At 35.8% G+C, this 18669-nt stretch overlaps 2 protein-coding genes across 2 annotated transcripts in view; both read left to right on the plus strand.

The window, feature by feature from the left end:
• Nucleotides 1-18669, plus strand: part of LOC140147206 (plexin-A2-like) — a 148509-nt gene that overhangs the window by 41339 nt on the left and 88501 nt on the right. Inside the window, exons 11-15 of the mRNA XM_072168986.1 lie at nucleotides 263-358; nucleotides 625-718; nucleotides 1327-1520; nucleotides 2299-2456; nucleotides 3185-3302. Coding sequence (XP_072025087.1) covers nucleotides 263-358; nucleotides 625-718; nucleotides 1327-1520; nucleotides 2299-2456; nucleotides 3185-3302 — 660 coding nt within the window. The remainder of the gene's footprint in view (nucleotides 1-262; nucleotides 359-624; nucleotides 719-1326; nucleotides 1521-2298; nucleotides 2457-3184; nucleotides 3303-18669) is intronic.
• Nucleotides 3426-16694, plus strand: LOC140148030 (hepatocyte growth factor receptor-like). The gene is made up of 15 exons (XM_072169865.1): nucleotides 3426-3437; nucleotides 3635-3768; nucleotides 3878-4054; nucleotides 4919-5012; nucleotides 7226-7483; nucleotides 8848-9018; nucleotides 9775-9991; nucleotides 10273-10419; nucleotides 10525-10572; nucleotides 10813-10890; nucleotides 11523-11704; nucleotides 12882-12991; nucleotides 13657-13819; nucleotides 14411-14547; nucleotides 15357-16694. The coding sequence occupies exons 1-15, from the start codon at nucleotides 3426-3428 to the stop codon at nucleotides 15688-15690; spliced, it is 2262 nt and encodes a 753-aa protein (XP_072025966.1). The 3' UTR covers nucleotides 15691-16694.

The raw sequence follows: 18669 nt of genomic DNA on the forward strand, positions 1-18669 counted from the left end.
ATATAGAAACCTGTGTAAATTGTGTGTCCAAAGAGCCATGCTATAAATATGGAGATAGATCATTATTTCCACTATTGTGTAAAGTGTGTAAAAATTTGGAAGTAAAGATTGAGTAACGATTCTTTTTGAAATGAAGAGTTTCATCACAAAATGTGATATATCCAGTTTTACCAATTTGAGATATATGCAAATTAAAATGTTGAAAATAAGAAAATATGTGATACTTTTGACCATTGTTAATTTCTGTTTTATAATTTAACAGGTTACTAGTTACAAGTGTGTATTGAACATAGAAGGGAGTGAGGTGACTACAGCAGCCATGAGGTCAGGGGAGGAGTTAACATGTGCACCAAGAATGGTAAAGTAGAGACTTTATGGAAGACATTTTCATAGCATTTTGAATATACCTTAGTTTGTGGGTTGTGGCTTCAAAACAGTCAATTTTTGGCTGTAAAATATACCAATGATGACTTGTTACCAGAAAAGAGCTTGATTGATATGTACAATGCTTAATGATGATTGTACTTCATTCTCTCCCTCAAAACACATGCAAGTATATTTTTTTCTTTCCATGTGTAAATGCTTAATGGTTTGGAGTATTTTGTATTTATATATTTTGTGTAGTACACCTTCAGTGAAGAAATTCAAAACTTGGATGTCAGTTTGTCTGTAGTGTGGAATGATAACAGAATACTGGATGATGTCTTTGGATTTATAGGTAAGATTCCATTCATTTCCATTCATTTCTATGATTGCACCCAATGAATGTTGAAACTTATTCATCACTCAAAAAATACCAAAAACATAATAGCTGTGGTGATATGAGCAGAATTTCAGATAGATGCTTGGTCTCATGAATGTTATAATCGACAAGAGATTGTTTTGTAAACTACCAAATCAAGGACGACCATTCCACATTCATATTATTATTACTGCTTTCATCCCTGGATTGGCACATTTTGTACTATAGAAATAGCAAGGAAATGGGTGTTTTTACCTGCAAAGATCTCATATATTCCAGAAGATGTCAACCTTGCAAGTAATTCATCTTTAATAGATTCCATTTTACATTTGAGCATTGGGAAAAGGTTAAAGTGCATTCAGGGTCTTGACCATGTTCAAAATAGGTTATGGAATTAAGTATTATTCATCTTTTCCTAACTGCTTAGTGTGGAGTCTGTGAGCTCATCTATTGATAATAATACCCATACCAAAATAAAACAAAATAAAAGTTACTAATGTGGAACACCATATAGTAGAAGTTGGCATTTGGGTCAGTGGTTGCAAACACCTATAATAAGTATAGAACATTTTGTTTCCTTTCAGTGACTTTGTACAAGTGTGAAGTTAACAGACCAGACTGCAGTCGCTGCTTGTCAAGTACCACAACAAGACCAGAATTAATGTGTGGCTGGTGTAAGACCAATGCCATGTGTACAGTGAATGATAATTCCAAGTGTAGTGGGGACTGGCTGGCACCTGGTACTAATGACAATTGTCCAGTGCCTATATTATCAGGGGTAAGATGAGCAGTAGCAGTTTGGGTCTTTGAGATCTTCCAACATTGATAGGTGGGAGATTGCAAAATGTAGGATTCAGGACATATTGTGCACTTCAAATTCATGACAGACTTGTTTCATTTGCCTTGAGGCAGTGTACCAACTACTTTTTATTTTATTTTTACAGATTGTGGAATGTTGTACAGTACCCTTTGATAACTTGCCATCTGGGGCTTTCTCAACTTGCTTGATGGGTACTCAATAAACAAAAAACAATATCCACCTTGTATTTACCCATTGTCTTGTAGTCTCTCTTGATGTATTGGACTCCTAACTATCCCTGGTCCTGTGGACTTTGTCCTTCCACTCCACTTGTTACTTATATGCCACTGACAATTAATATAACCAGGTGGTATTTGTGAATGATAACAGGACATATAGGAAAGATTGCTGTTTAAATATCCTGCACAAAGAAGGTCATGATTAAGCAAATTAAGGCCATGTTAGAAGGGAGAATCCTCATTTCTCTTATCCTGGTATCTGTAAAACGGCTCTAAATGGTTTGTTATGGAATCATCGTCACTCATGTACAAGACATTTGTATTCCATCATAACCATTGATTCACTTTGTTGGAGAGGCTAGGGACTATTAAGTCTTGTTTAAGTGTGCAACGCCATTGGAACCACACTGTAAACTTGTGACAAATCAACTTACTTGATTGAATGAGTTTGACTTGTGCTGTTGACACATGGTTTAGATATGATCACTAACTTATTGCATCACTATTTCATTTTGTAGGTGTGGCCACCCTCTGGACCTCATGAAGGGAACACCATCATATCTGTCATGGGGACTGACCTAGGCCTTGAATTTGATGATATAGTCTCTGTGACGGTTGGAGGAAAACCTTGTGATATTAGTGGTTTGAGTCGTCAGGAGTATAGGACTGGAAGCAGGTAAAATTGAAATATAATCTGACATCGTAGTGGTAACCATAATATTTCTTTTACCAATTGATAACACCATTAATATAGTAAGCTTATTACAAATAAATTGCTCTTTAATCACTACCCCATTACACAAACAATGTTTTCATGCAAAAACTAGAATGATCAGACACATTTTGGGTGACTTGTTACAACCCTGACAATTTGAAATTGATTTGTGAGACAATCAAATTAATAATGTAGTTGTGTGATGTGTGATATTAATCTTCATTTCATATAATAGTTTTGTCCATATGCTACAATATGCTGACAATTTCAAATTGGACTTCAAATTGGACTTAACATGAATGGTTTTGTGATGCAGACACTAGTCTAAAAGAATTTCAACACTTCATTCAACTAAATTGATTTAAGTGCTAAACTTTCATCTACTTGGCCCTTTGTACTTTAAAGTCACGTTGAACTAACAGTCCAGCTAGCTCAATCGGTAAATGAAGGTAGCTTGAAATTCCCCTGGGCAAGGAACTTACTGCTAATAATTTGTCCCGGTCTACCCTGTGATGTTTATACACCCTAACTTGAGTATGTGCCTGTATAGAGCTGCATCCTTTTTTTGTTGCTTTGTTTAGTGGTGTTTTTGTATAGAGCTGCAGCTTTTTTGTAAGGGTGCCATTACTAGTTACATGCTGTATATTTTATTGCATCTTAATCCTAATTGTGTCTAATGTTTCTCACAGTGTTAGTTGCAGGACACCTTCAGGTAGTACAGATTCTGAAGAAGACATCACTGTGGCAATCAAAGGGGCAGATGAGACTGTGCTACAAAGTACTGGCACTGTGGTATTTACTTACAGGGTATGTATGGTTTTGTGCTGTTTGATCTATAATAGTAATGTGATGTCACATTTTATGTTTTATTGCAATTAATTCCAGGCTAAATGCTTGCCAACAAAACATTGTTCTCTTTAATTAGAAATCATGAAATACCATGTATCTTTCAGTTTTGTCTCGAAAGCCTGAATTGCCATTAAAAAGTATAAGTCATTAAAATTGAAAACAAATGTCCACCATACTCAATTAGATGTTTGATGCAAAGTTTAGATATGACCAATACATTCAGCTTATTTTAGAATTACAAATCAAAATAACAAATTATGCAAACTCATTTTGTTATAATTTGCTTGCAGAATCCGTCCATTTCTTCCTTTGAGCCTCAAGAGGGTCCAGAAGCTGGTGGTACTGTAGTAACAATCTCAGGTCAATATCTAGATGCATGCAGTGAGATATCAGCTACCATTGGGTCTGACTGTGTCATGAATAGGTAAAATGATTTTTTGTCCATCCCTGGCTGTCTGCTGTGTTGTTTATTGATAAATCCATTTAAGCCATAACAGGTTTAATGTGATACTTTATCATACATTTTATTATAGGAGAGACAATGTAGTGAATGAAACCACTGCTACATGTCGTACTACAAGCTCTGCTGTGGACTCAACTTTTCCTTTAGTGGTATCCTTTGATGGAGCAATGAGACAATCACAAGATATGTTCACATACAGACCCAACCCAACTGTGGCAGATGTACAACCACGCAAAACTATTGAAAGGTACATATATTAAATGACAGAATGTTAATTCAGAATTTCAACTTATATTTTTATGTTCATATTGTGCCAGGATATCTTAATACTAATTATGGCGTGTCCGTCCGTCAAATCCTCTGTCCATGGCGCTATCAAGGCTTGCTGCGTGGCTCACTAACGCTGCGTGCTCGCATGGTGCGTATCGCGTGCTCGCATGGTGCGCTTATCGCAGTAGTGCGCGGAGTACTGACGGGCGCCAGTGCAAGCATCGGAAAGCATTGCAGTGTGGTTAATCGTGCAGGTGCATCTCATCGGATCAATAGGCCTATTTTCAACATATTTCTTAGGCCTACAGCAGAACATGACTATTTCCGGGGTGCAATATTTTTTTCCGTTGTTAACATTTGAATAGGAGAAACGTATACCCTAACCCTAGCCTATTACCCGTTATATTCGGCCTGCTTGCGTTCACATTTATCCCGATTGATGTTATTACTTTAGCATGTTTTGTAACGTCCTACATCCAGATACTAATTTAGGGTATTGGGTTCCTCATATGTGGTAGCAGGACAGGGCTTGGAAGAGGCGAACAATCGAGAGACGTATATACCATAGTACATGTAGTTTAAAAGGTCAGGGCATGTAGGCCTATATGGGTAACGGGTGTTGGGTAATTAGAGAGAGTCTTATCACGAGAACCACCCAACCCGAGAACCGCGAAATCTAGTTGTAGATAATTTTGATCCAGCTTCCTTTTCTATGCTTTATTTTCAACCATACATGCTATATTAATGCTTTTCAGATTTTTAATAGAAAGACAATTCTTGGATTCTTTTATGTCTTTTAAAGCATTTGATTATATTTCTCATTTAATTTCTTTTTACACAGCGGTGGCATTACATTGACTGTAACAGGGACAGGATTCAACTTGGCTCAAACACCTCAGATGATAATGTATGTAGGAGATGAACAATTTACAGAGGTAATGACATCTTCAGTAACATAATTAAGTCACTTCCAATTAATTTACTTTCCCTCACTTGTTCATTGCTGTATATGGCACACATGTGATCCTTGCATCTTATGCAAAGTTACTATTAATTATGCCTCCAGTTATGCCTCCACCGGAGGTATTATGTTTCCTGGTTGTCCGTCCGTCCATCCGTCCGTCCATCCATCTGTCCGTCCGAGCTTGCGGGTGCAATTTCTCGGAACTGGTAAGATGTACAGTAATGCAATTTGGTGGGGGATGGTCGTTGGCGGTCTTCAAATTCCAGTAGGTTTGGTTAGTGGGTCAAGGTCACCCAAGGTCATCTAGGGTCATCTGAGGTCAAATTAGCAAAAACCGTCGTAGGGGCATGAACCTTGGTGTACAGTGATGCAATTCGGTGGAGGGATGGTCGTTGGCAGTCTTCAAATTCCAGTAGGTTTGGTTAGTGGGTCAAGGTCACCCAAGGTCGTCTAGAGGTCATCTGAGGTCAAACTAGCAACAACCGTCGTATGGGCATGAACCTTGGTGGGTACTGTCAACATTTAGAACCATATTTTTTGAGGATCATTTTGGGGTTATCTGGGGTCACCCAGGGGTCATTTGAGGTCAAATAACTTAAAACTGTCATATGGGCATGAAACTTGGTGGGTACAGTCAACATTTAGAGTCAAATTCTTGGACGGTCATTTTGGGGTCATCCAGGGTCACCCAGGGGTCATCTGAGGTCAAATAACTTAAAACTGTCGTATGGGCATTAAACTTGGTGGGAACAGTCAACATTTAGAGTTAAATTGATGGAAGGTCATTTTGGGGTCATCCGGGGTCACCAGTAGGTTTGGTTAGTGGGTCAAGGTCACCCAAGGTCATCTGGGGGTCATCTGAGGTCAAATTAGTAAAAACTGTCATATGGGCATGAAGATGAACCTTGGTGGGTACTGTAAACATTTAGAACCAAATATTTTGAAGGTCATTTTGGGGTCATCTGGGGTCACCCAGGGGCCATCTGAGGTCAAATAACTTAAAACTGTCGTATGGGCATGAAACTTGGTGGGTACAGTTAACATTTAGAGTCAAATTCTTGGACGGTCATTTTGGGGTCATCTGGGGTCACCCAGGGGTCATCTGAGGTCAAATAACTTAAAACTGTTGTAGGCTATCGATCGGGTCAAGGATCTTTCATTTGTTAAACTTTTCCTAAAAACCTACACTGTCATCTACAGATGGCCAGCTCCTAGTGAAATTGCACCGGTTAAAATTATACGCCTCGAGGTGGAGGCATTGCGGCCGACGCTTTGCGTCGAGAACCGCGCAAGTCGGGAACCGCTCTAGTTCTTATTGTATCTGGTTTATATGACCACATTGGGTATTTATACTTAATATTATTTATTTGTCTTGTGCATTTCTTAAATTGCTATTGTTTATTGTTATTTTTTTTATGTATTTAGGTTAACTCATCTCAGGATATGGCAGCTTATTGTAAGTTCTTCATTGAAATGACAATCTGCTGCCATGTCAAATGATGAATTAACCAAACAAGGGATCACAGCCCTTCAGGCCTCTTCTTGGCCTTTCCTGTGTTCCCTTCACTTTCATATTTTGTATTTTGATTTTTGAATATATTCTATTATTGTTATTTGATGAGTAAAAAAAAAAAAAAAAAAAAAAATGTGGAACATTGGTTTATATGCAGATACATAGTTGATTTTGATAAGAAGTAAATTGGTATCACTATTAGATCACCAGAAACAGTGCATTCAAACATTGTACTTGTATGTGTGATGCCTGGGCCACTCAAGTTTCATAGTGTACATGTTCATGACCAGAAAAACATGGGAAAAGGGTCTTTTTCAGCGAATGAAAAAACTACCTGTTTTCTTGAATAACAATTGTTTATAAACTTTTCTACTGGGTGCATTTATAGGAGACTAGGATGCCTTTTAGATACGAAGATACAATCCTGTTTAGGGGGTAAAGTTTGTTGTGAAACCATGCTATTTTTCTTTGTTTTGCTCAAGAGGACAAATCCTGTTTAGGATGTGTTTTAAAAATCTCTCATGCATGTGTATGATATGAAACTTGAGTGCCCTCCTCCCCAGGTGTGATGATGCCGGGTGAAAAAATGCCAAGATGCAATCAAATGTAATGTAAGAACAATAGGAGAGAGGGTTGGTCTATAAATGTTAATTTATACTTATCAATCTCAGGATTGTGAGATTCACAATGACACCATGATGCATTGCAAGACACCAAATATCATGACATCATCCGACAACATCTCCAGGAGAAAACGAGAAGTGAACCCACTTGGAGAAGCAAGCTTTGGATTCATTATTGGTGATGTCTCAGAACTCTCGAGATGGTCTGATGATAATAATGTAACTATTGAGTACTTTCCTGATCCAGAGTATTTTCCATTTGAAGATAATCCCAAGAGCACCAGAGGTGGCATTGAGCAGATACAGGCAAGTAAATGTCAAACTATGAATTGGAAATACCATATTGTTTGTATTAAATGCCTGCTATGATAAATGCTCTCCCTCAAATTTTTCCAAAAATGCAAAATGTGCATGCCATATTGTATTAGGAAGCTTAAACTTGCATCATTCATGTCTGTGACGATTGCTAAATTGCATGAACAGAACATATTATGACAGTAGTAGTAGCAGTAGCAGCAGCAGCATCAGCAGCAGCAGTGTAGTAGTCGTCACTGAAAATTTACTTGATATAAATGCCCCCTCTTTGAAAAGTGCAGCACTCTCAGGGCATTTCTTACAAACAATACATATTGCATGTTTCGTTTACACTACTATTGATCTTTGTGTGGATTTTGTTCGACTTAACATAATTAGTTTGGCATCATTTAAACTGTGGTTTATATGGCAATGTTAACATTTTGTGATTACTGTGATTTGCCCTGAGTATGTTAATTTGATCATTTAACTTGGCTTACATTTAAAAGCAATTTTTTGAAAGATGGGAATCCCCTCTCATGTGATCCCATCAAAATAATGCCAGATCTATTATAGGATTTTAGAAATCACAAGAATTGTCCAGAATATACATAATTAGAAATCCACAGTTCCAGAATGTTCCTCTTTGGAGATTCCCAGATGCTTCCAGAATGTTCATTGTACATCCATTGTACAATAATATGGAAAATCTCTGTGGCTGTAAAAAGGTGACTGACAGAATGAGCTATTAATAGAATGGATCTTTCCAGATTTACAAGTTTGGCATAAAAGAGGAAAGCTATAGATTTTTTATTGGCAGATTTTCATAAATATGAAGTAAGCTGTAATCTATGTAGTGCACTAAGTACAGCAATGTGTTCACACAGTGTTGAACACTTGGAATCAGGCAATTTAGAGTTATGGTGAATGGGCTATGTATATTTGACCTCTTAACAAAGGAGATATTGTGGAGTCATCTCGATAAGAGAGATTTATTTTGGTCTTCGTTGTCATGCTGATAACTGATTCAATAAGCTTCTTAAGTCTGTCAAGTGGAATGGAAGAGCAACAAGTGAAGAGCAATAAGTGAATAGTGAAAGTAATTTCATTGTGAATGTTGTCATTGCCAAAGGATTCATATTGCTGTGGAACAGTGTGTTCAAATGAACAGTGTGTTCAAATGAACAGTGTGTTTTGTTGTTGATTCTGAGTGAATTTGTGTAAAAGGTGATTTTGGCCTTGAATGAGTCTTTCCAACTTGTAACAATTACTGTCAGCTAATTTCTTTCTGTAAAGTTTACAGGGGCAGTAAAAGCAGACAGAAGGAGTTTTTTTCTTAAAGCAATAATTATAATATGTTCTCATTACTATCACAGGGACGTAATCTTGATGCTGGTAGTTCTGAGATTGATGTGACTGTTTACATCGGTTCAGTAAAAGCTGTGGTGGAGACACTGGATGAATCAGTTCTTACTATCACTGTACCAATTGATGACCCAGGGCGTGAATGCATCAATGGGACTACAACAAAACATACCTGTGTTGTGGTAAGCTGATTGGCACAGTCAAATAAGTTGCTGTAAATGTATTCTGAATAAGTACATCATAAAAGAACAAGCAAATTGACAAATATCTTTTTATATCACCAATCAGTGTAATGAAGCATTGATATATATTAAAAGGTAATGACAATTTGTACCAAGAGAGAAAAGCAGAAGTGAAAATACATTTGTCTTAATACATGTGCCATGAGTATAACATTATTATAATAAATGTTTCATGAAATTCACAAATTAATTTTATGAAATACCTCACCAGGCTGTGTTCGACCATTGTTGGACGTAGCCCTCTTCATGATCCTTCCACTGTTCTCTGTCTCTTGCATTTCTTGTCCATGTAGGTCCCACGTAGGTCCCATGTAGGCAGTAATGTCATCACACATGCCACCTCCTATTCTGCTGTCTTCCTCTTGATCTTTTCCCTGTTCTTGGTTGCCATTCTGTAAGTCGTGAATGTGACCTGCCCATCTCCATTTCGCTTCTTAATACAGTGTTAGTTTAAAAATGCAATTTCTTGATGAAAACTTTGATCAATCAAATATAAAAAGATCCAGCCAAACATGCATATTTTTCTGTTTACAAAGTTGTAAACTGGCTTTTTATACATTTCAAGTAGTTTTACATAGCTTTATTGACATCTTTCTTGCTTCTCACCAGAAGGTAGCTTAGGCAGTTTTATGCCAAACAGAAAAACAATATTTATAGTGCTGATAGTTAACATTTTGTGTATTATATATTTCACAGGTTTACCATGGAAACTTGCCACCTATTAACATAGGTACAGTTCAGTATCCTCGGAATGAATCAAGCAACTTGGAGGTGTTTATTGGAGGTGTTTGTGTCATTGTTGTGCTTCTATTGCTTCTTCTATTAGTTGTTGGATTTCACATGAAACATAACAAGAAGTTCCAAAAGAAAAGAGATGCTTTGCTTCTTGAAAGACTTTTGTTGTTACAGAAACGTAAGTCGTCTGCATACTAGTGTATAGTAAAACCAAAATATACAAAACTGGTGCAATTTTGTAATTTATTAATTTATTGCTTAATGATGTATCATTTTAATCTATGCATTGAATTACCTCCCCTGTCATCAACATATAGCATAGCTCGTAAAATCTTGAATAATAGCAGTGTACTTGTTCGTGTATTTTGTGCACATAATTTAGTTTTGTCCATATTTCATTCTGGATTTATTTCCTATGAGTGTATGATGCTAAAAAAATTTTATGTTCTTATTTTGTAGGTGTTGGCGAAGAACTTGATAATTTAAATGCTGACATGGGTCGACAGCAACAAGTATCAGTTGTCTTACCTAATAATGTGCAGATCAATGCAGAGGATGTGAAGATCAGATATAATGAGTTGACTATTGAAAGATTGTTGGGACATGGTGAGTACTGTGCTTAGTAATACAGAATTTGAATTTGTAGCACTAGCTGACTGCTGTACAAATTAAAGCCACAATTACTTGTTGTTTATCGTTATTTAGTGAGTTGACCTGACATTCTGAATGTAGCAGCAGCACTGGAGAATGTTGTTAGAGGTATTGTAGTCAATGTAATTTGGTTTCATTTATTTGAAGCCAGAGCAATTGTTAAAGTAATAAAAGTGAATATGAAGTGGTGTTTTTTTTAAATTCCCAAACTTACTTTTTGTTTTTATTTTTCAAAGCCTAACATCAAAGTGTTCATGTGTTTAACAATGAAACCAGCTGCTATTTATAACATAAGATAAAAGCTCATGAGGTTATATATTTTAATATATTTTTGTATACATTATATAGGTGCATTTGGAGAAGTCCATCTAGCTACTCTCAAAGCTGGAGGTACAACATGCCAGGTAGCTGTTAAATCTATACAAGGTAGGCAACATATTTTGATTTTATTGACACATGTGTTTCTAAGTTATTTCCAACACAGGCACAGGTGGGTTGGTGCATCTCCTATATGTACTTCTTTACTAAAACAACATTGCATTTACAAAAAAAAAGCAAATGCATTTCTTGAAAGTGTTTGTAGATGAATACAATTCCATGCTTTAGCAGCTGCAACATGATTACGAGCTGATCAAACTATACATTTATTACATCCAATCTAAACACCAGGAACTTCAGCTGGCCCACCCCTGTACTATGAGACTTAATTGGTGGGTCCTATCCAATATAGTTGAAGGAATGTTCAAGTTTAGGTTGATTTTAATGTGTTCAAACCTTAAGTGTCACACATGCAATGGCCCATTCAATAGAATGTACCCCTTTGTTGCTAAGGAGTACACTAATAATTATAAAATAAATATATAAATAAATAAATAAATGCAATGGCCCATTCAATAGAATGTACCCTTTTCTTGCTAAGGAGTACACTAATAATTATAAAATAAATATATAAATAAATAAATAAATAAAATAAATAAAATAAACTTTAAAAATGAACTTTGCCATGTTTTTTAATACTTCTATGATCCATGAAACGATAATGGCACATAAAATTTCAGGAGACAAAGATCCGTCTACTGTGGTCAAGTTCCTAGAGGAAGGACTCATCATGAAAGATTTTGAGCATCCAAATGTTTTGGGTTTGATTGGATTGACCTTTGACCCAGAAGGAAGTCCACTTGTAGTCCTCCCATTGATGAAGAATGGAGATTTGAAGTCATTTATGAAAAAGACAACAATGGTGAGAATGTGATCAAGAGGAGATATTGAATTTTGTTTAAAACTTGTTTGAATAATTAGGCTCCATTAATTTAAAAGTTTGTATCAACATGAACAGTAGAGTGTTAGAATTGTCAAAAAATAACTTTTTTACCATTAAAAATGTGAAAGAAGGAAGTGATTTGCAGTCAACAGATAAAATGTCTGAATTTTCTTCTCTGTGTTTTTTTAATAAATAAGCCAAACTTCTCAGGTGATTTGTATGTCCCACAGCATAAAATAAAGAACTCAAGACTCAAATAATACATTTTGTATCTGTGATTTTGTACAGCATTATGTGCAATATTATGAGCATTATTATGTTTTGATGAATCCAAGTGTGTGAAAATATTGGATCCAAAAAATAATAATGATAAAATTGGATGCTTTACAGCCAATATTTATTGGTCTCGCTATGAGTTTTAAAATATTGGACTCGACTACGTCTCGTCTAATATTTCCAAAACTCATTGCTCGACCAATAAATATGGGCTCAATCGATCCAATTTTATATCAAACCTGGTTCATCAATTAATCAATTACATCTAAAATGAAAATGACAAATTATTTCAAAAAAACTTTGAATATCAAAGGAGCTTTGAGACAAACTTTATGGGTCTATAGTTTTCAACAATCACAATGCATGGAAATTTGTGATTTGTATAGAGGTTTTTTTGTGCCCAGCTGCAGATCCAATAGGTCGTCTAGTAATATGAACAATAATATTTTTCGATTTATATAGCACATTTTTTCAGAGGATTTAAAGCACTGTAATTTTCCTGCTACTGGTGATAATCATCAGAATCAGATTGCATCAAGTAGGCCATATTGTAACATCCACCAATTATCTGTGCAGCTCCCCAAATTCCATTGGGTGCAGGAAGTTTTTGATAACCAAGCAACTGATTACTGATTTTGAAAGCAGGAATCTCAGGGCTTGAACCTGGGATCACAGTGGTACAAGGCAAGGACACCCAATTTGTCAACTTGCTCTCCCTCATAACAAGAGACTATAATCATTCTTCAAATATTGAATCTATAGGTGTATTTAGTTACATCATTTGTTTGTTAATGCACTGAGTAAAATAGCATCACAGTACAATGTACATGACTTCAGTTAAATATATTAATGCACTTGTTCTTTTCCTATGTATATATAGGTAATTAGACTGAAACAGAAGTTGAAATTTGCCATAGATGCTGCCAAGGGTATGGCATATCTAGCTAGAAGGAAATTTGTTCATCGAGATCTAGCTGCCAGGAACTGCATGTAAGGAACATCAAGCTATTTCATATCAATTATCAGAAAATGTGTTATAACACTCAAAGCCAATTCTGAAATGATATATACTTTCCAGAATGATCTTTCAGTTGATCCTTTTCAGTAGTGTGACTCTTTACTAATTTTACCACATTTGTTTACAATTTGTTTCTTTAATAAAACAACTACATTGGTTATCCACAAATACATCATTTACAAGATTCTACTTCTCACTTACAATGGTCAGTCACCGGAATGCATTGCTTAACTTGTTTCTTTTTACAATCCACCTTGTAACTTCATCACTTCATTCTAGCTCACAATGCCAACTTGTGTCACCAAGATTTTCAACTTCTTATGCTAAGCGTGTCTTCTCAGTTACCGCTCCCACACTATGGAATAAGTTACCAATTCAAATTCGTCAAGCACATTCTCTGAACTCAATCAAATCACAACTCAAAAGTCACTTGTTTATTTCAAATGTCATTTAATATGTCAAGTGTATCTATCTTTGTAGATTTAAGATCTATTATATGTAGTGTAAGTTTGTAGTTAAGATAGTAATTATTTTCTTGTTTGTAAAGGGCATAGAGGCATGTTTTTGTTTATGCACGTAAAAGCATCTCCATATTCTTATTATTACTAATATTAACTTTCTTCTTTACTTTAATTAGGGTGGATGCTGATTTGATCGTTAAGATTGGTGACTTTGGTCGTTCTCGTGACATGGAGGATGATTATGATTACATCAGTCAGGATAAGAAAGCTAAATTACCAGTGAAATGGATGGCTCCTGAGAGTTTGGATCGCAGACTCTACAATGAGAAGACGGATGTGGTATGAATATCAGAGATACTGAGAATCAAATCAATGAAACATCATGTTACGTACCATACCTTTTTATGCAAAGCTTCATGGTCTGAACAGAAAAATGACTTACAGTTTTAAAGAGTTTACAATATTGTGTATATTTTTATATTTACACACTTTACAGTCAGTCTACTTTGAAGCACAAAGTACCGACGCGGACGCACACATTGTGCCGACTTTGAAGGCATGCATACCTGCAGCAAAGACGCAGCACTGCGCACTGTTTACGCGCTGTATACGCGTGCATTGTCACTTTGTACTTCAGAGTGGACAAACTGTAATTATAGTGCATAATTTGTTGTAAATATTTGTCAGTTTGTTAAAAGACCGGTAAAAAATATTATACTGGAAATAAATGAAATTGGATATTTGTCATGCATATTTTGCATGTTAAACATTTAAGTAAGACACGCAAATACAATTTGTTCCCTACCACTTTCCCTACCATTTGACGGAAATGTACTAATATCATTGTTTACAGCTTGGCTAGTCCCAAACTGGGGTTTCCTCCTTCTACAAGTAATATTGCAAGAATTATTTTTTTGTTTTATCTTTAAGTGGTCATTTGGTGTGCTGATGTGGGAGATATTTACCAATGGAGCCAAGCCATACAGGCAAATTGCAAACAGAGATGTGTACTATTATATCACTGGTGGAAATAGACTTCCTTGTCCTGAAAATTGCAGAGAAGATGTGTAAGTAATAAGATGCATAAGGTTCAATTTCACCATACATTGTACATGTACTTCATTTAAGTCACATTGACTCTTGCAGGCAGTCAAATGTTGCTACCACTGGTGGTAGGATGGTATAGCTTTAGGAGAATCTACCTTTATTCATTCAATTATAATAATTTTAAAAGATATAATATAACAACGATTCTTAATGTGCCCATCATGAAGAATCCGATTTATCCCTGCAGAAAAATGCTAGCGTCCAATGTTGACCAAGCTTGTAAGGTCATGACCCGCAGAGGTCATCACATTGTTTTGGTGGCATGGCATGTTGCAACCTTTGTTTGGATCGCATTTTTTCGGCCAATCAGAGCAGGCCATTTTGTTTGTTTCGTTGCTCAGGTCGCAAAAGTGGAATCAGATCACTATCAGCCTTCATTGGGTTCAGTCAGGAGAATTTTAACCCACCCACCATCCCCAAAAAATGGGTGCATGTAAGCGTGTTTGCTCATTGCTCATCGTTGCACGGGCATTGAAAATCGGTGTTTTCAGATGGTGGGAGTGTTGAAAATAATTCTATATGTACATGTAATATTATGTTATTTACAGTACAAAAATGAAAGAATAATATAATAATTAAAAATATCCTTTCAATTTAAAAAAATTTTTTATAGGAACTTCTCAATTTTAAAATCTCGACCGTATCCAATGGCTGAGAGTGTGGCAAAAAATTTTGGTTTGATGTGATTCTTTGTGTTTCTCTGTCTTGGGGTAATTAGTTCTCTGCTTCCATTTCATAATATAAATGTGGCTATTGTTTGTCATTTTAGGTACAACGTCATGAAAGAGTGTTGGAGTATCAATCCAAAAGATCGTAGCAGCTTTAAGGTGCTAACACAGAATCTCTCAACAATACACAGTCTTCAAATGCAGACAGATATGGAGGAGTCCCAATCTAGATCTGGATCAACTGGTGCCAAAGATGAAGTCAATAGAGATTCGTATTTACATCCTATGACAGAGGTAGCTGGTCATGAAGCTGAGGGTGCTGCTGATACATTTATATCAAGCGCGAATCAACAGATACTCAACCGTGATTCTTATCTGCATCTGTATGAGGAAAACAATGATGCCTTTGTTATGGAGATGAAGGACAAACCATAGATCACATGTAGAATACATTGAGTTGAAATCATTTATGTTACTTGAACTTACAAATTACTGGTAACAAATTTTGTATGTTGTATTTAAGTAATATTTTGACAGATTTTACATGCAAGGAAAATGTAGCAATGATTTTCCAAGCATACTAGAGATAAATAGAACAATGGGTTCATACCATCACCAGAGAGTCTTCGCACCAAAGAATGTGCAGACAAAATGTCCCCCGCTTGTACTCATGTACCATCCAGCCACTGTTGCAGTAAATAATGTGATCTTGCGTAACTGGAAGATAATTACTGATCATCCTACCACCGCTAACATCTTCACAGAACCACCCACTGTGTCCTACCGTCGGGACAAGAACGTTAAAGATCACCTTGTTTGTTCTTCTCTCCTGCAAACAGATGAAGAGACGGTAGCGTGCAAAGGCATGGTAACCTGCAAGCAACGCAGATGCAACACCTGTCGCCATCTGAGAAGCAACAGCAGCGTAACTGGTCCCAGAGGGATGTACCACATCAAAAAAACATTCAGTTGCATTACAACACATGTAATTTATTCCATTGGTTGCAAACGCCATCCCACCTGTTTGTATATCGGGGAGACAGAAGGTATGCTGGCCGACTGATTTACAGAGCACAGACGCGATATCCTTCTGCATGACATCTTACGACCAGTCCCGGAGCATATCACTACCAGTGATCACACTTTGGATGGTATTGAAGTAATAGCACTCACGACAGAAAGAACCGCAAACTGATGGAACAAAGAATAATTTTCCAAGTTGAGACACTTATTAAACCCAATGGCATGAATCTGCAATTCAATGTATTCAACATAAATAAATCTGACAATTAATTTCATTCTTCATGCCTCTCAGTAGTCTAGGAGTTGAACCCGCGTACCTGTATCCATTTTTGCGTATTTTATATTCTGCGCACCTTTGCCATGTGAGCTTCACACGCTTGCACTTCACTTGCACAATTTTCGCACGCAACAATCTTTTCTTGGATTGTTTTCAGGTATGCGGATCGCAGCTCACACTTGCAAAAGGCCTAGGGCCAAAATATCGTGTGGAATTATGTAAATAGTTTGTTCCAGAACTCTTGTTTATTGGATCCACTAAGAGATAAATAGAATTTAAATTTAGATATTTTATTATAACAATTGGGAGTAAGTAAATTTGGGGTAAAACTTTTTAAGTTTTAAAACATTGGATAGTATACATCATTTATTTGCATTTTCTGTATTTAGATATAGCTGTCATTTTCAGAGTGCAATAATATAAATAAATCTTTACATTCAAAATAAAGATGGATTAGTTCAATTTCACCAAACTTTTATTGACTTCTGACAAATTTGTTTTGAGGAGGTAGTTGTTATAGCTACCTCAGGGAAATTGTCAAATGTGGCGATGTTTTGACAATTTGAAATTTGGTGAAAATGAGCTAATCCATCTTTATTTTGAATGCACATTGCTCCTTTATTAAATTTGAGCACTCTCTGCAGATAATTTGGTTTGATAACCTTGTAAATAAATCTGTAGATATATGAGCTATTGATAGTATTTTGTAGTCTATCTGACAACACTTTCACTGGAATAAGCAAATCGATAACTCAGAACAGAGTGGACTGTGAGTATTTAGTTGGAAGATAAAGATTGTAGCTCACAAAGTGTCTCAATGGCAGTAAATTTGGCACTTTAAATGAAATGCTTTGTACTTGTGTCTTGCACATTGTTTGATCATGAGGTCTTCATAGAACTTCCATTCAATAACTAGCAATCTATTGGGTGAGCCTGTTTACAATTGCTAATGATGTAAATGGCAAGTAAAATCACAGGAATCCCAGCGAATGAGACAGCACATCAATCGCGGAGATTATTTCTGATTTCTGTTCTGAATTACCTAAAATGCTTATTACTGTAACACCACCAGTCGCTATTGTTTGAAGTTAAATAATGTTGTGACAGTAACTAGCTATGAAGATCTAAATAAACTATGGAGAAAAGGCGCCGATCTTGTTGACACCAGCAACAGAAAGAGAAGAATAACAGATGATGACTATGACAGAATTGAGTGGCAAAAACTGATAAACTCGAATGACTGGACAAACTCATATAATACTGTATGAGTTCACTTATTGCACTTGTGTCATTCAAAATCATACAGTGAAGTGATATTGAACCTATTAAAATGTTTTACTATAACATGTACAATACTATGTTGAATCTAAAATGGCGATATTTGAAGGTAGTTTCATGTCTACATAATTTGAGACTAGCTTGTTAAGATTGTATTGATATATTGATTCACTAAAATCAAAGTAGATTTCCAATTCATTTCAATATTGGCGATGTTCGATCTGCAATACACATGATTAAGGTGGTGACAATGGATTAAACCAAAAGTGTAAAAAGCTGGTATAAACTAAAACACGATCATGATTGTTTGAATGAAATCGAAAACTTCGTTTAACAAAGTTTATTTTCTTTCATGACAAGTTATTATAAGAATTCTAGCTATTGTATTAATTTATAATAGTGTGTATTGCTGTTTGATGACAATGAAATCATTTTTAAAAGAAAAGTATCTGTAGGCCTTCAATATTTAAATAATTTATTCTCGTAAAAAAAGGGCATGCGCCTACATTATATACGTTATTGTAGACTCATTTGAGTTGCTCGTGCAAAGAACTTCACGACATAAAAGGTTCTTTCACTGATAACATTTTATATATAACTGTTGTTGTTGTTTTTATTATTTATATTTGTTTTATAAGATTGTATGTGTGTAGACGTAAATGGCAGGTAAAGAAAAATGTATCGTTTGTAAAAAGAACATGCAAAAGAAACATCAAATTTTCTCATGTAAAATATGTAAAAACTATGTGCATAAGAAATGTATGAACCTCAGTCGAAAGGAAATTTCGTTACTTAAAATAGATGAATATGTATGTAATAAATGTTCCAAAATCAAT

The sequence above is a fragment of the Amphiura filiformis genome, chromosome 3 (genome assembly GCF_039555335.1).
Source record: "Amphiura filiformis chromosome 3, Afil_fr2py, whole genome shotgun sequence".
Taxonomy (NCBI): Eukaryota; Metazoa; Echinodermata; class Ophiuroidea; order Amphilepidida; family Amphiuridae; genus Amphiura; species Amphiura filiformis.